Below are 21,645 nucleotides of genomic sequence, written 5' to 3' on the forward strand. Positions count from 1 at the left end.
AACCAAAGATATGTCTGCTTGTGTCTGTATATGTGTGGATGGATATGTGTGTGTGTGTGTACGAGTGTATACCCATCCTTTTTTCCCCCTAAGGTAAGTCTTTCCGCTCCCGGGATTGGAATGACTCCTTACCCTCTCCCTTAAAACCCACATCCTTTCGTCTTTCCCTCTCCTTCCTTCTTTCCTGATGAGGCAACAGTTTGTTGCGAAAGCTTGAATTTTGTGTGTATGTTTGTGTTTGTTTGTGTGTCTGTCAATCTGCCAGCACTTTCGTTCGGTAAGTCACCTCATCTTTGTTTTTCTATATAATTTTTCCCACGTGGAATGTTTCCTTCTATTATATATATATATATATATATATATATATATATATATATATATATATATATATATATATATATATATATATATATATAAAGGTGTCAGACATGGGATGCAGTCTTTTGCCCTTACTGTTAAATCTATACATCGAAGAACCAATGATGGAAATAAAAAATAAGTTTCAAGAGTGGGAGTAAAATTCAGGACGAAAGGATATCAATGATAATATTCACTGATGACATTGATATCCTCAATGAAGGTGAAGGAGTATTACAGTATCTGTTGAATGGAATGCACAGTCTATCAAGTACAAAAAATGGATTGAGAGTAAACCCCAGTAAACCAAAGAAAGACGACAGGAGAAATGTGAAAAAACCGGTGATCACTAAGTAGGCAAAGTTTAAATATTGTATAAAATAACACATAACGGATGAAGCAAGGAGGATATAAAAAAGCAAACTAACAGCAGCAAAAAGGGCTTTTCTGGCTAAGAGAAACCTACTGGGATCAAACATTGGCTTTAATTTAAAGAAGAAATTTCTGAGAATGTATATTTGGAGCACAGCATTATATGGTACTGAACCATGGATTGTGGGTAAACTGGATCAGAAGAGAATTTAAGCACTAAGTTGTGGTGCTAGAGAAAATGTTGAAAACTAGGTGGACTGATAACTTAAGGAATGAGGAGGTTCTCTAGATAACTGGGAAAGGAAGGAACATATGGAAAACACGGACAAGATGATAGGACATGTGTTAAGACATCAGGAAATAACTTCCATGATACTGAGCTGGCTGCTGAGGATACAGATTGTTCAGGAAGTCAGAGATTGGAATTCCATGGGCTGTAAGTGCTACTCCAAGATAAAGATCCTGGCACAGTACAGGAATTTGTGGTGGGCCACCTCAAACCAGCCAGTTTGTGGGGGAAGAGTAAGATTGCTTAATAACTCATTAGTAGTACATCTCAAACCAGCTAGATGTGAAAAAAATAAAGCAGGGTACCAAATGGGCATCTACCAAGCTCTCGCTTGTAATAATACTACATTATGCACCCGATTTAACTCAAATTATTTTGTGTCACATATTTCTAGAGACCAGAAAACGTAACATCTATTTTTGGCAAACTTCACATCATTTTTTCGCCATAATTTGCATTTTATGTTTGTTAATAATTAGACACACAAATTTAAAAGGTTGCCAGTTCTTTTAAAAGGTTGCACATTCGAAACTTTGTGACTAGAATGTTTGCTTTTGCAGAACCTTCAAAATTTTTTCCTTCCGAAATGGCCTTTGTTTTCTTCATTTGGCTGTATTTAAGCTTTCAAAAATGACTGTTCTGTTGAAAAGCAGCATCATTTTCCCACACATGAACTGAATGCACCTCCGATTGTAGGTCTTTCTGGACATTACTTGTCTTTTCTCGCCCAATTCAATGATTACAAAATCTGCAGATTACTAATTTTGAACTTTTGTGGGCATTCATAGCTCTGTGGCCCATGCTTGATAAGACTACAGATAGAACTGAGAGGGTGATTAGCACAGAAGTAGAACCGAATGTATGGTAACTCCATTTTGACATTAGGGTAAGTATTTCAGCTCAGTTGAAAAATGTTACAGATTTTGTTTTCCAATCGCTATAGTGCAAAGTGTGGGCATTATAGGCTATGGCGGCAGATGGCCGTAAATGCAAACAAACCAGAATTTTGGCCGCCAGATGGGAGTGGAGCCGTGGGGTGCAGGAAAACAAGCCCTGTCTCCATTTTACATGGCAGCAGCCCCTCATCAGAACTGACACATTGTCACATGAATCACCAATCTCTTCTGGTGTTGTAAGGGTCATAATCGAAATTGGTGACAGACCAAGATTAGTCGTCACACTTATTTCAAAATAGGAAAACAACAAGCAATGGTGAACACAAAATATTTGGTGACTGCTACAGCTCAACTGATTGCTGAGGATAGCAGACTATAGTTAACAACATAGTTTAGACCTGACCTCTAGTGGTATTTGATGCAACTGCAGTTCAAAACCCCCGCCACTTAATTTATCACATAAAAATTGTCCACATTATACCATCTTTTGAGCTTTAGCTAACAAACACATTTATGCATTTCTTATAAAAACACGTAAGTCCCATGCTGAATACTACATTGCATTAAGGGGCGTGTATCTCAAATAGACGATTCAACTACCCATGACTGGCATAGCACCAGATCACTGAATGCATTGATACGTCACTGCGTTTTTTACACACATTATCTTTCCAAACTGGGCTTCACCAGATGATGTACAATACCAGTAACTGAAAATTGGTTACATTTTCAATATGTATATGCAGAAAATAAAGCCATTCCAAACTATATCTGATAAAATAGTTCATCTGGATACAATTTGCTATGGAATAGCGTCTATTAAGTAATTTTGCAATTTGAGGCAGAATTCGTATCTATTTCACATTTATCACAATATGAATTTTTCTGATCCCTACATATTTCAGGCAGAAACATGGGTGAAGCAGACGAAAATGTTTCATTTGTAAGTTTTTATTCACATAATGTATTCACTTACAAGGGGGCCTTACAGTCTGGCCCCATTCATATTTACAGGATTTGAAGGTTAGTACCAGGCCATCAATTTCCTTAAAGCAATGCGAAGAAAAAGGAAAACTCACTTTTTAACAATAAAAATGTAAAACACTGTTAAATACAATACATTTCAAATTTTTTAACAGTCACCCATAGCTCATTGTTTTAACCAGGCAGTCGCTTGTTTGATTCTTGCCAGCAGTAACATCATGTTCCGGTATTTATATCTTTATATAAAATTAATATCTCCAAATTGTCATTTTTACAGGAAATGCAAGAGAAGTTTCGATGAATAGTATAAATCCAATTTTATTGAAACTTCACATGCAAACAGTTACCAACGAAGGTATTTAAACAACCTATACTAATGTGCTCTATCTATTTTCAAAAATAGACATTGTGAACTTATGATGTTTTTCTCTGGGAAAATCTATAGCATATTCCTACTGCAAGTTGCACTACAACAGCTTCATTAAAATAAGAAATGGCAAAATAATGTATTACAATGTTCTCGTGCACTTTTCACACGAGATCCTCATTCATCAGTGCTCAATACATTAGCACCACTATGTTCCCTTGTGTACCAGATTGTGTTGAAACAGGGCTTTGATAAAACTGATGATAAGTAGTAACTATTCAGTTGCTGTTGTATAAGGACAAGAGCTCCTTCAACTTTTGTTTGTTGATCAGCAGGAACCTGCGGTATGCCCATTCGCTGATGTCACAGGATGATAGCTGCCTCCTCCTGTATCACTTTTGGACAAACATACACTTTCCTTCTTCTTGATAAGTATAGTAGTAATACACTTCGCCTGATCATCCTTCTAAGACAGACGTTTAATTTACTTTCCTTCACATCACCCTATTTTTTTGTGTTACACATCCACTGTTGGTTCTGCACCTCTATCTTGAAGTTGTACATTAAGTCCTGACTCATTTCATTAACTACGTATGACTTGCCGGTGACCTCTGTCATTCTAAATGGGGTGATCCACTAATCTGGCATGTATACAGATTGGTCCATCAGAGTATGCACTGACTCACCTTCAATCTGGTAGCACCTCCTTTCTAGAAAGTGATACGAGATTAATATTTTGAACTTAATAGATACAATGACAAGCACAGAAAATAAGAATCTGCTCCTATTTTTCCCTCTGCAGCTATCTAAGTAGAATTTGAAAGTTCTGCCACCTTTACCAGCTAGCCTGCATTTGTAAGAATTAGTAAAGACAGTAAGCTATTCCATTTGGACAACAATGGGAAATGGCCTTATGCCTAACATCACACTGTCCTACCTAGTTACCCATGTCATAATCTGTGAAACTGAATGTCGAATATTTCAGTTTGCAATAACATCACACTGAGGAGTACCCAACACTTTTTGCAGATCAAAACAAGCACTCGTAATGGGCTTGTCTGAGACTGAAGTGGTTTTGTCTTTTTCCTTTAGGCTCCTCGCCACAGCTTTATTTGCAATGTGAGAGGAATATTTGTCCAACATTACTTTCTCCTCTCCAGAAAAAATAGCGAAAAGTTTGCATAGCTCACACTTACCCTTTATAGGGTGATAGAATGACAAACTATATTCTTCAAACAATGGAAAATCCAGGATGGAATGTAACAATATTATGAAAAGGAAAGTTGCCTTTCACCATACAATGGACATGCTGAGTCACAGATAGGCCCAACAAAAAGACACTCACAACTTACGCTTTTGACCATTAAGGCCTTCGTCAACAATAGATGACAGACAGACTTTCTGTGTACAAGTTGCATTTGTGTGAGTGTGTGTGCGCGCCCGTCATTTTTTTTTTTTTTTGCGAGTTGTATTTGTGTGTTGAGAGTCAATGAGCATTTTGCTCTCATTTGAATGTATGGCCAAAAGAGTCAGCCTTCAGCAATTGTGAAACGAACCCTGTCGTCCAGGACCATGTACCACAAAGAGCGCAGATTCGCCACGAGGTGGAGAAATTCACAGGTGTCTATTATGCTGAATGAGGCCTAAGCGCTGTAGTGTGCGAGTGAGACAGACGAGAAGCTACGTCGTAGGGAAACCCTGTAGAAGCCGCTTGTGGCCAGGGAGGTGCAATGTTAAATATGGCGGACCTAAGATCGGCCAGGCCATAAAGAGAAACTCTACTCTTAGACGAGTTTGAGCCAATATGTTCCGACAAAGAGGACCCGCATGTGAGCCCAATTTTGGGATGTTAGCTCGCAATTGGGGGCTCGTCTGGGACAGGAATTTGGAAAGTGTTAGTTGAGGGATAAGAATCTTGCAAGGTGTTTGAACAGGATTGGATATTGGAAAGTGTTAGTTGCGGAATATGAACTCTGGAAAGTTTAGAATTGGATTTGAATTCTGTAAAGTGTTTCCAAAAGTATTATCTGAACTTGGATAGGCAGGAACTCTCGCAAAAGTTAAATGTGAGATCAGTTCAGGACTGTATGTTAGGTTTCTTTAATAGTTGTTAAATTACAATTTTAATTCTCACAGTTAATGACATTCCATGATCTATGTCCCACGTCTGTGGCAGTTTAGACAGTTTAGGCAGTCTGTGTGGGGGCTGCTCTGAGCTATGAATTTTGCAGCAGTTGTATGCACTGATTTTAGCAGTTGTTAGGAGCAATAAAAAAGTAATGTGGAAGAAGAGGAGACATCAAAAACACATGGTTCCAACCAGCTGCAGCATCTTCAATGGCGATTCATCGTGCAGCGGCTGTTGCAGTACCACAGCAGAGGCTATGAGATCTTCAGTGTCGGCAGCAACTGCAACATCGGCAGCAATACCATGGCAGAAGGATACAGCACGATAATGCTAAGTACCAGCGCTGATAGTGAGATTATGTATCATTCTGTAGTTCAATCATCAATAATAGATGCTGCTAACATTAAGCAGTCAGCCGGTTTGTGTGGGTCCAAAAATACTAGCGAGCCGCTTAGCCCGGAGTTGGAGCGGGAGAGCGTGATCGGCAGTGAATTTAGCAGGGCAAATAGTCTGAAATCGGGCAAGAGAGATGAATTTGAGGGGTACATGTCGTCGCGATTAATGCAAATGATAAAGAGGATTGGGATCCAAAATTGATTCTGTTAAAACCGATATGGGTGGCGTAAATTTAAAAATTGATTCAGTTCAATCTGAAATAGCTTTGGTTGTGAAAGACGAAGTAGGTTAAATTGCTAGCGGAATCGAGGAATTGATAGACGGAAAATTAAAAACCATTCGAGACGAAATGGGAAAAATTTCTGATGAAGTTGGGATACTTGACTCTAAGGTAGATCAACCCGAGAAAAATTTCAGTGATAAGATACAGAAGTTGTGGGCAGATCTGGGAGGCAATGTAAGAAACTGTATGCGTAGGAAAGATGCTCTAATGGCTGAGACAATAGAGAACATTAACAACTTATCTGTTCAAATAGGGAATGGGGAGAAATAAGTAGATAAAATAAAGAAGCAAGTAGAATCTGGCATTAAAATTGAAGATGGTGAAGTTAAAAAGCAAATCAATGAAATAAAAAGCGAGTTGAATTCTTCAGCTGCACATTAAACCTCTACAGTTATCATTGTTCCAAGGATGCACTCGGGAATGGCCAAATGTTTTGGAGACAATGGGAAGTATCCTCCAGTAAATTTTCTAGTAGCATGCAGGGATGGTTTTATAAGGGGAATGTCCAACGATGTGAAGATAAAATTCGTGAAAAGACATTTGGAAGGTAAGCCGCAATCTTGGGCAAATATACACAGGGATACATTCACTACCTACGAAATATTTGAAGGCAGTTTCCTGAACAAGTTCTGGAGTGAAGCGAAGCAAGCATGACTCCAAAATGAGTTTCTGAATGGGCCAACATTTAAATATGGGAATGGGTCGATGCGAGAATTCTGTAAACGTGAACTAGTGAGATTAATGCATGTGAAACATCCATTGGGAGTGCTTACTGAAATTATGATGTTGAAAAGACGGTTACCAGAAAATTTGCAGTGGGGTCTAGTGCATAGTCCTAGCAACTCAGTAGACAAATTTTTGGACTTTGTAGAAAAATCAGAATGGGTGCTGAAATTTAAACCACAAAGTAAGCAGACAAATAGTATTCAGAGTGGAAATCATAACTACAGTCCAAGTAATTGCTATGAAAGTCATCCAGGAAATTATCAACAGAATGCAAACAGCAGTTTTGATAAGGGAACAGTAACAGGAACACATCCAATGATAAATTTCAAAGGGGTAAAGGGAACAGATACTTTCGTGACAGGGACTGACACCAATAATTTAGATTTGAGGGCCCGGCACCTGGCGAAGTGATCCAGCGTTATGGGAGATCGGGAAACTAAGTTTCGCCGCACCTCAGGTCCGGAGATGGCAAAATAAACCGGCGATGAATAGGACGCGAGTAAACGGAAACGTGATGGGTGTTAATAAATCGGCAAAAAGGTGTCAGAACTTTGAAATGAAATTAGTAAGAGATGAGAATCAAATAGGTAAATTTTCAAATCAGATTGTACATAAAAGGTGTAATTCTAAGATAATGAAAGATAACGGTAAAGATGATGACGATAATTTAGGGCTAAATGATTTGCTTTATGAATGTGAGATGAAAGAGTGTGTGAATGTTAATAAATGAAAGATTCTGTGTGCCAAAAGGAGGCTGAGGTGGAGCTGAATTTGCTGGAGTTAGATGGTATAGAAAATTATAAAGAGGTACTAACCAGCAGTAACAACTATATTGATGAAGGTGATGATGTTTCAGGTGATACTGTGATGGCGTAAGTTGTTACGGAGGTTAATAAGGTTGGCGTACCATTAGTCTCGTCATCTATTGATGAATTTGTGTGTGTATCAGTGGATATTGGTGAATTATTTTTAAAGGAAGGTAGTAATGATGTTTTATGTGCTGAAGCTATGAAAGTTGAAGGTGCTGGTATTGATACTTCAGAGAAAGAAATCTGTGTGTATCTTTCTACTAATGGAGATGAACCCGAAATTCTGGATGGTTCTATGGATTTTGAATGTTTGTTTGAGAATGAATGTGGGTCTCAATTTGATGTTTGAGATGCAATTAACATGGTGCAGGAGCGTGTAGGAGAGGAAAAGGTATTATGATCAGGTTTAAAACAAAACAAAGCGGAATTTAGCGGCACTGTTGATTCTGAAATTGCATGACGCTGTACCTATAATTTGTGTGATGTAATGACAGAGGATGCTGAAACTATGAATGGTTCTTATATTGGTGATTTGTAGATGGAGGTAAATGAGGTTTTATGGAGCAAGTTGTATGCTGTATCAGCGGCCGCTGAAAGTGCTGTTTGTGAAGGTGTTTTTAATGATGAGGAAATAAAAAGTAATGCTTTATTTCATGATGATGTAGCTACTAATGGTGATAATTTTAAGGGAGAATACAGCGAGTTTGATTATAATATAGAAAGAGATATTTGGACAGAATGGTATCTTAAGGAGGAATGTGATTTTACTGTAACTGTTTGACAATGGTATGGTAGAACATTACGATTGTTATTGCCTCATTTGTGGGCTCGAGTGAAGTTTAAGTTAGCGAGAGGTCTAGAATGGGGGAGGGGGAGTGAAATTGGGGCGAAAGAAGCATGTAATGAATTATTTTGGGACGAGTACGAAATTGAGGGGTGGATCGAACAGCATATGTGTACTCTTGAGATGCAAGAGAAGGGGAAAATACACTCCTGGAAATGGAAAAAAGAACACATTGACACCGGTGTGTCAGACCCACCATACTTGCTCCGGACACTGCGAGAGGGCTGTACAAGCAATGATCACACGCACGGCACAGCGGACACACCAGGAACCGCGGTGTTGGCCGTCGAATGGCGCTAGCTGCGCAGCATTTGTGCACCGCCGCCGTCAGTGTCAGCCAGTTTGCCGTGGCATACGGAGCTCCATCGCAGTCTTTAACACTGGTAGCATGCCGCGACAGCGTGGACGTGAACCGTATGTGCAGTTGACGGACTTTGAGCGAGGGCGTATAGTGGGCATGCGGGAGGCCAGGTGGATGTACCGCCGAATTGCTCAACACGTGGGGCGTGAGGTCTCCACAGTACATCGATGTTGTCGCCAGTGGTCGGCGGAAGGTGCACGTGCCCGTCGACCTGGGACCGGACCGCAGCGACGCACGGATGCACGCCAAGACCGTAGGATCCTACGCAGTGCCGTAGGGGACCGCACCGCCACTTCCCAGCAAATTAGGGACACTGTTGCTCCTGGGGTATTGGCGAGGACCATTCGCAACCGTCTCCATGAAGCTGGGCTACGGTCCCGCACACCGTTAGGCCGTCTTCCGCTCACGCCCCAACATCGTGCAGCCCGCCTCCAGTGGTGTCGCGACAGGCGTGAATGGAGGGACAAATGGAGACGTGTCGTCTTCAGCGATGAGAGTCGCTTCTGCCTTGGTGCCAATGATGGTCGTATGCGTGTTTGGCGCCATGCAGGTGAGCGCCACAATCAGGACTGCATACGACCGAGGCACACAGGGCCAACACCCGGCATCATGGTGTGGGGAGCGATCTCCTACACTGGCCGTAACACCACTGGTGATCGTCGAGGGGACACTGAATAGTGCACGGTACATCCAAACCGTCATCGAACCCATCGTTCTACCATTCCTAGACCGGCAAGGGAACTTGCTGTTCCAACAGGACAATGCACGTCCGCATGTATCCCGTGCCACCCAACGTGCTCTAGAAGGTGTAAGTCAACTACCCTGGCCAGCAAGATCTCCGGATCTGTCCCCCATTGAGCATGTTTGGGACTGGATGAAGCGTCGTCTCACGCGGTCTGCACGTCCAGCACCAACGCTGGTCCAACTGAGGCGCCAGGTGGAAATGGCATGGCAAGCCGTTCCACAGGTCTACATCCAGCATCTCTACGATCGTCTCCATGGGAGAATAGCAGCCTGCATTGCTGCGAAAGGTGGATATACACTGTACTAGTGCCGACACTGTGCATGCTCTGTTGCCTGTGTCTATGTGCCTGTGGTTCTGTCAGTGTGATCATGTGATGTATCTGACCCCAGGAATGTGTCAATAAAGTTTCCCCTTCCTGGGACAATGAATTCACGGTGTTCTTATTTCAATTTCCAGGAGTGTAGGTTAAGAAATAAGTGTATCTGTGTTTAGATTATAAGATTATTTGGAGGGGTAATTTGCAATGTTTTCTCTCAGGATTTATTGTAGCTTGTTTGTTGTCTTGTCGCATAAGGCTTTTTTTTTTGGCACAAGGTCTATGCAATTATAAATTAGATGCACAGATGGGTGCGAGGAAGTCGGAGAACTCAATTATTTGGTGAATGGTATCAAGTAAAAATTAGTGCACAATATGCATATAGATTATCTTTTTGGGGGTATATAAGGGATTTATTTACATGTATGTATATATTAGGCTTAGGTTTTTGGATGGTTTTATGTTTGTTGTAATTCCCAAACTATAAGTTATGGTCACGGCAATCCGCGTGCATGGAGGTCGGAGAAATTTGGAAAATGAAAATTAATAATGCTTACCTAGAAAGAGGAAGATGTATGTTTATCTACTTATCTGAGAATATTTTGGGGGAACAATTTATTGTTATATGGAGTATCGATTTGTGTACGCAGCTTCACTGCATGGAATTAAACGAGTGGTGAGATTTGTTCTTATTTGTTGTTAGTTTTGAACCAAAGGGAATTATTTAAATTAAAAGAAAATATTTATTTGCCGATGAAGTCAATTGGGAATCTGTCACGAGATGCATGTCTTTAGTGGGACTTGAATAACTTGTCAGAATCATTGAAGAATTTATGAGCATCTTTCAAATGCTGTAAATAAATTGTTTACTGTGAAGTTTAGATCTGTTAGTATTTATTCCACTAGGGAAGTGTTCAGTGCAGATCCTGGGCGGTTTCAGAAAGTGTTTGTTTTCTGTTATCTACACCCAATTTGAATTTCAACAGATTTGTTCCCATAAAATGATGGCGATGGAATGCAGAGCCATACAGAATTTTGGCAGGATACTTGGTTCCGATTCTGTGGAGCGTTGCTGGAGACTTCGTTGTGTGAAAAGATTATCTGAAAGTGAGTGCAGTAGTGCTGATTATTTCTGCGGCATTTGTATAGTTTTATTTGGCATTTAATTAATATGCCTCAATTCGTAATTTTCTGTAGGATATAAGTTTCTTTAAATTTAAAGGATGCAGCATCAACACCACTACAAATAATTACACTATTGATGGGCACTTAGGATATTTATGTTATTGTATAATGAATTTGTGTGTTGTAAATTTGGGTGCTACTTCATAACATATACAGCACACCAACATGTTATGAAGTGGAGGTGTGTGAGTAAACGAGCATTTCGCTCTCATTTAAATATATAGCTGAAAGAGTCAGACTACAGCAACTGTGAAACAAACCCTATCGTCCAGGGCCACATGCTACAAAGAGTGAGGATTCGCCACGAGGTGGAGAAATTCACAGGTGTCTTCATGCTGAATGAGGCCTAAGCGCTGTAGTGTGCGAGTGAGACAGATGAGAACCTACATCATAGTGAAACCCCATAGAAGCCTTTTGTGGCCAGGGAGATGTAGCAATGTTAAATATGGCGGACCTAAGATTGGCCATAAAGAGAAATGTTTATGAAAACTATTTAATTCTGCAGTAATTCAGGGAATGAAGCCACAGCAATTTGAATCTACCATCCGTCATAAATTTCCATGGTTATCCCAATAAAACTTGAATATTGATCACATCTATAATAATTTAGGATTTACAGTTAAAGTGAAACTAGCTAGTTTTGTAACAAAGACCTGAAGGCTAAAATCTGAATGCTTTGGTTGATCTTAACATCGACATTTCATATAGAAGCACATTGTTAAAATGACAAATGTTGTAAATATCAACCCTGTAACTTTATTTGTTTAAAAGATATAGTAAATTTAAATTGTCAGTATTTTCAGTTAAGCATCAGATCATCATTTCCTCCACACAAAACACATTGAACGATGACAGCATGACACCTTATTGAATCATTAGGTAATAGAATATTCGTTGTAAAGTTTAGTGCATAATAGTTATTTTTGCTCTTTATTTATTTATCAGAAAGCACATTAGTGCAACACTACTGGCCATGACATTCAAAATTAAGAAGGAAATTGTATTGGTTTTATGTAAAATAATTTAACATTTATTATGTAATGGATATTATTGTTGTTACTTTACTTAGAACATGAAAGTGGTCAAGCTTTGATCATTTAAATATGTTAAAATGTAAAATAATGTAGAATAAACTGTAGCCAATCGGATGGATGACTTCAGGAAAGGGAACTGCCTTAGTCAGTAGTGCGACAATGTTCGGCATGCGGAAGACGCGGCCGGAGACAGGAAGAGGGACAGTTCTGGGCTAGACCCCAGAGGAACAGTGCTGGTGGAGATGCAAAATTGGATGGTCGGTCTTTAGGTAGCTAGGAAGTGAAACAACTTAGAAAAGTTCGCGTTGTGTGGTATCGCGGGACTTATTCTCTGAGCGGTGAGCAGTCACGCACCTGGTGTGAACTCTAACTTTCCGTGTAGTTAACGAGGTGGAGTATTGGGCTTTTAATTTGCAATGAGATTGTGAATGTTCGAACTGTGTCAAATGGATATGTGCTTGAGTGTAATAGTAATTCTAAATATGACCACTTTTGCTATTAGTTTGCTTTCTGAATAAACATTATTTTAACCAAATCACTACTGTGTGGCCTACATTATTTATGGGATCCCAATATTATTATTACTGTTATATGTTATATTAACATTGTACGTTTATACAATTTCGCAAACTTGCCATCAGGCAGACAATTTAACCAAAAGGTCACAAGTGTCCAATTTAGGGCGTGTAATGTGGCACGTGCGGTTCAGCCCCTAGATGAGTTTGATCCAAGACATTTGTTGTGCATATCTGCAACTCAGCATCCGTGTTATACAGTGAGTAGCAACTTTCTTTTTCAAATTATATTCTTCATTGAATATATAAGGATACTGCCTTAATGAAGCAGGATTCAGGGAGACATATTTACTTTCCTTGACCCATCCCTGGACATTTTGTGCATCTTTGCAATGCTTAATCCGGCATCAAGGTATTTCCTGCTTGTTTCTTTCCTTGTGTAAGGTGACTCTATACAATGAAAGCTGTTTATATGCTTGTACCCTGGCTCCTCTATTACTGGTTGTATTGTATTCCCCTTTTGCAATAGTTTCCTCTCATATCAGGAAACAAAATTCCATCTGCTCCCAGTTTTTTCGTGGCAGCTCTCATTTATGTATCTGTAATAGAGAGGGTATGTACAACCTTTTTCTGGCACACCTTAATGTTAGTCCCATTACCTGCTAAGAGAGTATAGTCTTGAAAGTTTTCTTCTTGAGTGAATCACGTTTTGTATATGTTTTATGGTAACATTTTTCACATGTCAACAGATAAATTCTTGCTGTCTGCTACGATCTCCCATTTGCCAAAAACGTTCAAAAATATCCTGCTTGTTTTCTTGACTTAAATTATAAAGATATTTCAGTTAGCATAAGTTGGGATGGCATCGAGTTTTGTTTATCTAGCTTGGCTCTCATCACTCTTTTGTCCTTTGTGTGGCAAACCTCTGTTGAGTAATTACTTCACTCTGTTTACTATCCATCAAGATGGGCTCCTACTCCTTTTAGAGGTCTTCTTTCCATTACTTGAGCATCAGCATGTTTTAACAGTGTCTGGTGAGGAGCATGTTGCATTTCATTCCACTGTGGATGTAGGCATTCATTGGGTTGAGAACCATGCTCATTATTTTTAGTGTTTAACTAACATGCATAATTAGTCAATTACTGGTACATTCTATAAAAGTAGCAAACTCTGAAGCAGTTCATAAGGCTGTTTATCAATTATTATTCTAGATTAAATCACTGGTTATACTCATACTGCCAACCACATCCACCATGAGCTTTGTTACTGTTGGCTACAAGCAACCTTAGATGATAATGTTACTAACTAAATAGTGAAGATGACAAACATCACGCAATTGTAAACAGTAAATACTTTGTAACATAACCTGTGACTCTTTTAATAGGTGAATGAGTTCCTTAGATGACTTATGATATTCTGAAGATTGCTATTGCTACATAAGTTGAGGCTCTAGGGATACTATTTTTAAAGAGGAACAGAGACGCAACAATATTTGGAGCTGTCAAATTTATATTTTTATTTTAAATACTGTATTTAGTACTAAACAGAAATGTTTATTAACCAATACTGAATCATAATTTTAATAAAATATAGTATGATTTTATAGAGATATGATATGCCTCATTGTTAAATAAAAGAATTTTACACATATTACTGTTCAATCTCTAGAAGTAAAGCATTTTGTTTTCTATCTGACGTCTCTTTTTTGATTTTTTTTCATGCAGCTCTACATGCTACTCTATCCTGTGCAAGTTTTTTCATCTCCAAGTAACTATTGCAACCTACATCCTTCTGAATCTGTTTAGTATATTCATGCCTTGGTCTCCCTCTATGATTTTTACCCTCCGCACCTCTCCAACACTAAATTGGTGATCCCTTGATGCCTCAGACCATGTCCTACCAACCAATCCCCCCTTCTTCTAGTCAAGCTGTGCCACAAATTCCTCTCCCCCCAATTCTATTCAGTAGCTTCTGATTAGTTACAAGAGATCTACCCATCTAATCTTCAGTATTCTTCTGTAGCACAACGTTTCAAAAGCTTCTATTCTTTTTTTGTCTAAACTGTCTATCATTCGTGTTTTACACCCATACATAGTGACACTGCAGATAAATACTTTTAGAAAGGACTTTCTCGCATTTAAATCTACATTCAACATTACCAAAATTCTCTCCTTCAGAAACATTTTTCTGGCCATTGCCAGTCTGCATTTCATATCCTCTCTACTCTGGCCATCATCAGTTATTCAGCAAAACTTATCTACTATATTAAGTGGCTCATTTCTAATCGAATTCCCTCAGCACCACTTGATTTAATTTGACTGAATTCCATCATCCTTGTTTTGCTACTGTTGATGTTAATTTTATATCCTCCTTTCAAGACCCTGTCCATTCCATTCACCTGCTCTTCCAAGTCCATTGCAGTTTCTGAGAGAATTACAATGTCATTGGTAAAACTGAAAGTTTTTATTTCTTCTCCCAGAACTTTAATGTCAACTGCAAATTCTCCTTTGGTTTCCTTTACCGTTTGCTCAATGTACAGACTGGATAACATTGGCGACAGGATACAGCCCCATCTCACTCCCTTCTCAACCACTGCTTCCCTTTCATGTTCATCAACCCCTCTAACTGCCATCTGGTTTCTGTAAAAGTTGTAAATAGCCTTTTGCTCCCTGTATTTTACACCTGCTACCTTCAGAACTTCAAAGAGAGTGTTCCAGTCAACACTGTCAAAAGCGTTCTCCAAGTCCCAAATGATATAAACGTAGGTTTGCCTTTCCTTAACCTATCTTCAAAAGAGAAGTCATAAGGTCAGTATGGCTTCATACGTTCCTACACTTCTCTGGAATACAAACTGATCTTCCCCAACTTCGGCCTCTACCAGTTTTTTCATTCTTCTGTAAAGAAAAATGTGCCAGTATCTTCCAATAATGAATTATTGAACTTATAAATCAGAATTTGTACATCTATTGGCAAAGGCTTCCTTTGGAATCTGTATTATTACATTCTTATTGAAGTCTGGGGGTATTTCGTCTGTCTCATACATCTTGCACAACAGATGGAAGAGCTTTGTCACAATAGCTCTGACAGAATATCATCTACTCCCAAGGTCTTGTTTCGACAGTTCTTTCAGAGATTTATCACATTCTTTTCACAGTATCATATCTCCCATTTCAACTTCACCTATGTCCTCTTCTATTTCTACAATACTGCTCTCAAGTAATCTCCTTGTATAGGCCATCTAAATTCTCCTTCCACCTTTTCCTTTGTTGCTTAGGACTCAATTCCCACCTGAGCTCCTGATATTCATATGGCTACGTCTCTTTTTTCCAAAGGTCTCTTTAATTTTCCTGTAAGCGGTATGTATCTTTCTCCTTAGTGATATACGGTTCTAAATACTTACATTTGTCCTCTAGCTGGTCTCTTCTTTGACATTTATATTTCCTTTCACCTGCTTCATTTACTGCATTTTTGTATTTTCTCCTTTCATCAATTAAATTTGTTACTTTCTGTGTTACGCAAGGATTTCTGATAGGGGTTGTCTTTTTATCTATTTTATTCTCTGCTGCCTTCTATCCATTCATCGTCTTCTGTATTTCTTTCCCCTGTTGTCAATTGTTGCCTAATGCTCTCTCTGAAATTCTCAACAACCTCTAGTTCTTTCAACTTACCAATGTCACATCTCCTTAATTTCCTACCTTCTTCTAATTTCTTCAGTTTTAATATACAGTTCACAACCAATAAATTGTCATCAGAGACGACATCTGCCCTTGAAAATGTCTTATAATTTAAAATCTGGTTCTGAAATCTCTGTCTTACTATTATATAATCAATCTGGAATCTCCCAGTGTCTGCAGGTCTCTTCCACATGTACATTTTTTTTTTTTTTTTTTTTTTTTTTACGATTCTTAAACCAAGTGTTACCAATGATCAAATATTTTCATTTTATTATAAATATAGAATTTAAATAAAAGTAAAACCAAGTAATCCTTAGTGAGATCTGAACGAGCAACATCACAGGCAATACTCACACACTGTACACTTGATTATCGATGACTTGGTTAGAGTACGCTCAGAAATCTTCTACTTTCCAAAAGTGATTTTTTCAACATTTTTGAGAACTGCAATGTACTGCTTTACGAAACTGATCTCCGTGTACAGTGTGTAAACTTTTAGATGGCAGACCTCTCCCTAGTGCTGAATCGGTAGAAGATGGTAAACGTTGGTAGGCTTCGGTAGGCACGCAGTTTAGACTGCTGCCAACATTACGTAGCTGACTGTGTTGTACAAGGTAGCCATTGTCGTCTGCTTCGTTATTGTTTTGCGCTGTACTGTTCTGCGTGTTTTTATTGTGCAGTTCTGCTAAACATTATCAAAATGAGTGAAGAGGCAGTTGCTGGCCCATCTCGGGAGTTGCCAACAACCCCTTCCGGTAGGCCTATGGTTAGAAGAAGCCTTTCGTCTGCTTTTGTGTAAGCATGGCGCGCAAATTGTAGTGCCAGCACTGCAACTGGAAGGTGTGCCTTGTCTCCCCCCCCCCAAAAGGGTCCACTCCCCTCCCCTCGCCAGCCAATGCTTGCTTCCTCCTCTCCCCGCACTCCCCTCACAACTCTGCCGTCTTACAGTTAACACACTGTACTGACCTTCAAATACCATAAACATGAGGAAAACCAAAGAGGCCAAAGTGGTCCAGAAGGCTTCCTTGTAAATTCAATAATTAAAACTTTACACTCATTGTCTGTACATTGCCTTAAACATTTGTTCCAGTAAATAAATCCCAATGGGCAATACAGTGAAACTCTTCCTCAGCAAATTGATTCCCTTTACATCTCTATACTCATAAGAAGGCATTGTTCCATGCTTATAAAGCTCCTGTCATCCATTAACGCTGAAGTCCTTTTGTATAGGGTGTAGAAATTATGTGAAATGTAACAAATACATAGACAAATATATGGCTTTGTGTCAGTAAATGCAATTTTAGTTCCTAATTATTCTCTAAAGAAAAGGTTAAAAAATGATCAATATTCATTCCTTAAAAGATTTGGTAACTTTACCATAGCCTCTTGGTTCTGCATTTCCATTGTGATACTTGCAATCAGGATCACTTTCAGTTCCCCAATTACTGAAAATTAAAAAAAAAGCAACTTATTATAGTACAGTTATGAATAAAGAAAATTCGACAAGATATCAAACTTTCATTGACATTAACATTCTGAGGTACTTTTAAGTTCTGTAATCCAATTGCATGGCATGCTTTTAAACAAACTTACTCTATTCTTTGTTTTTACAAAAATATTGCAGTAAATTATTCTAAGACAACCATTCCTACTCCCTGCATAGAACACAATACCCAATGTGCCACTGAAATTACCACATTAATACATAATGAGAAAAACACTAACTACACGTAAGAAGTGGAGTAAATCCAACAAGCCAAAATACCATGTCAATTTTTTAAAAATAAGGGCATTTTAAGAATGCCAAGGCGTACAGTGTGATGGGAAATGTAAGAGCGATGTTGAGACTGTAAATATAATTTTGATTAAGACCACACTTGAAAACCCTTCGATTTAAAATGAGGAAAGCAAAATTTTAGTTGTGACTCACTAAACATATACGACAATGATAGGCAGCAAATTTATACTTATGGGCAGAGATCAGCCTTTTATTAAATGCACATTCCATAAAACAGATATGACAAATTTTCAGAAAATGTTCAACATTTGCACCAATAGCAAGGAATGGAAAATAATACACTATAGAATTTCAAATATTGTGCACACCACAAAGATTATACGAAGTTATCAGGACAAGACATCAATTATTACTCACAGTTTATGAACACCATAGTACTGGAATATGGTGGTAAAGAGAACTGCTCGAAGAGGATAGTATGCAGCTGAACGAGAACCAATCTGTTTGCTTTGAAACCAATTTGTGTCTAAGCTTAAATGGTGTGAACATTTTTATGTCTGCAAGCTATAAAGCCTTTCAAGCTACACTGAACTTTACTGAAATGTAATTCAGCAATATAACGGAATGCAGTCCTAAACCTAAAATATATGGCTGCTCTTTCCATGGTAAAAAGAGCAACATTTAGTAGTGAGTCTTGTTACAAGTAAGTGACATGTGCCCTTACTTTCTGCTCTTCAAAATCTTTAAGTGAAGTTCATTCCAGGTACCAAATGCCAATTTATAAGACGCCGATGAAAGGTGTGTACGAAATCCTCAGTACTTTTAAACTATACGGTGAGTCATTATTATCTTTACCCATGTTCCACACGGGACATTTCCGAATCAAATTAAAACATAATAAACAATAGAAACTCCAGGCTGTAAGATCAACAATATTAGAAAAAGGACAGATTGCTGCTCACTGTAAAGATGACCCATTGAGTTGGAGACAGGCACAATGAAAAGACTGTTACACATGCAGCTATCAGTCAAATCCCTCTTCAGCAACGAAAACTCATATACATTCACACTAGAAAGTACATCTCACTCACACGACTGCTACCACCAGCAGCTCCAATCAGAATGTGATTGTTACCCGCTGTGTGACCCACTCCGCATAGCTATTCACGCAACCGTCGCATTCTGACTGGAGCCATAGGCAGCAGCGATCATGTTTGCGTGATGAGTGGTTGCTTGTGTGTGTGTGTGTGTGTGTGTGTGTGTGTGTGTGTGTGTGTGTGTGGGGGGGGGGGGGGGCGGGGGCGTGCGTGCGCGCGCACATGAAGGCTTTGGCTGAAAGCTATAATGTGTAACAGTTTTTCATTGTACCTGTCTGCTACTCATTGGGTCATCTTTATGATGCTTAGCAATCTATCATTTCCTAATATTGTTGAAATTATAACATGTTGATAAACACCTATAAACTTGGTACAGTCTTCCTCCATGATTTTCTGCAGCAATTAAGGATTTGATGAGCCAAGAAGAGTACCAGTTCAGCTAATGTACACAGAATAAAGGATATATTCATTTCATGGGAGTAATAGTATTAGTATCTTCATAGAATGTATGATAAAAAAAGCTCCATACATACAGAACTCTGAGAAATGAGTTGGAAAGAAGAGAAAAGGGGAACGGTGTAAACTATTTATATAACAATTTATTGCATCAAGATCACCTATTTGCTGTAATATTCACATTGCTGGTTCGGCACTTCATTGCCATCTTCTGGTGTGGTAATTAATCCACAGTTTTGTCATGATAAATAAAATCAAGTCGTATCCATTCTGAACATGATGAAATAGCAGAAAATATCATTATATGCCAATAAAATATACATGATGTCATCAGGTGCTAAGAGAGACAGAAACAAACATTGTTGTATGATCTTTATATAGGGATTAAAGAATAGAGGGGCATGGGAATGGGGATGGAACTATGGCAATAGATGAAGCAGGGTAGATAATTATGCAATCTATATCCACTTAGTTTACTAAATGCAATTTTTAAAGGGAATATCTTAAAAGCGAGAATAAAAAAATAAAAGTTATTATTTTTAAGTAATACAGTTGACAATAGGTCAATTAAAAAAAAAACACTGAAGTAAACTATGATGCAGGTAAATCTTACTTGTAAATTAAAGTCTATGGTAATTATGTGTTTTTGTAAACGTCTTGGATGCACTCTTATAGGAATTTACTTATCAAGTAAAAACCAATGCAGACCAATAATTCGAATAGAAATTACCCTTTTATACAATTTGTTTTATCTAGTAACTATTGTTGTGCGTTACACCTAATTTCTTCGCGCAACTTTGCAAGAAGCGTCATATGGCAGGAAGGCAGAGAAAGCTGACAGCTAATCACAGTTGTTTGGTGTATCAGAATGTTAGACTCTGATCATAACAAGCAATTTGAAAAACTTTAACGTGCAATGAAGAACATTTAAGTAATTGTATCAGGTAATGGGATTCAGTTGTCTTTCCTAAGAAGTTTGCGACACTGTAAAGGACACGAAAAATACATTTGAATCTCTGATGACGGTATCTACATAAACAACTGCTTTCACTTGTTGCTACAGAGCTGAATTCAGTTTGATGATTAAGGAGGGCTACTCCAACCAATAGATCTGACATAATATTGACTTGTATGTTTATCACACTTCTAGTATTTGCAGATTTACAAAGTCTTTTTGACAGTTTTGACTCAAACACATTTTCACAATATGAATTCATCAGGGATACTACAGGGCAAAACACTACATGCAATTTCTATGGGAAACAATTTGCAGTTATAAGAGTCAAAGGATATGAAGGGCAGGCAATAATTCAGAATGGAGTGGAAGACAATTGTATCCTATCCTCTATGTTAACCAATTTTGGTGACGACGTTTGGTTTTGTGGGGTGCTCAATTATGCAGTCATCAGCGCCCATACAAAGTCTCAGTTTTTTCACACTCCAATTTTTTCACAGTCCAATCTAGCCACTGTCACGAATGATGAGAATGAAGATGAAATGATGAGGACAACACAAACACCCAGTTCCCGGACAGAGAAAATCCCAACCTGGCCGGGAATTGAACCCGGGACCCCGTGATCCAGAGGTAGCAACGCTATGTTAACCAATGTGTACATAGAATAAGCAGTAAAGGAAACTAGAAAGAAATTTGGAAAAGGAATCAATGTTTGGGTAGAATACACTTTAGCAAATCGAACTGTAATTATAATGTAATTCTATCAGACACGGAAAAGAACTTGGAAGGTCAGTTAAATGGAAACTATTGTGTCCAGAAAAGATAAATATCAACTTCAGTACAATAAGGGTAATGGAGCGTGAATATTTTTGGAGTGTAATTGATTTAAATAAGGCAACGCTACAGGAATCAGAATTAAAAGTATTATACGAGTTTATCAAAGTATGTTAACATCAAATACAAACTTCATTAAATGCTGAAAGTCGTATCTGGAAGCATTTGTTTGGAGTGTTGTGATGTAGGGAAGTGAAACAAGGATGATCAACAGTATGAGCAAGAAGAGAGTACCGTATTTACTCGAATCTAAGCCGCACCATTTTCCGGTTTTTGTAATCCAA

At 38.5% G+C, this 21,645-nt stretch overlaps 1 protein-coding gene across 4 annotated transcripts in view; it reads right to left on the reverse strand.

Moving 5' to 3' along the window:
• LOC124774544 (lactoylglutathione lyase) overlaps nucleotides 1–21,645 on the reverse strand; it is a 125,493-nt gene that overhangs the window by 48,611 nt on the left and 55,237 nt on the right. For all 4 annotated transcript variants that reach the window (XM_047249490.1, XM_047249489.1, XM_047249492.1 and 1 more), the window contains exon 4: nucleotides 17,659–17,726. In XM_047249490.1, the coding sequence (XP_047105446.1) occupies nucleotides 17,659–17,726 (68 nt within the window). The remainder of the gene's footprint in view (nucleotides 1–17,658; nucleotides 17,727–21,645) is intronic.

Source organism: Schistocerca piceifrons, chromosome 2 (genome assembly GCF_021461385.2).
Source record: "Schistocerca piceifrons isolate TAMUIC-IGC-003096 chromosome 2, iqSchPice1.1, whole genome shotgun sequence".
NCBI lineage: Eukaryota > Metazoa > Arthropoda > Insecta > Orthoptera > Acrididae > Schistocerca > Schistocerca piceifrons.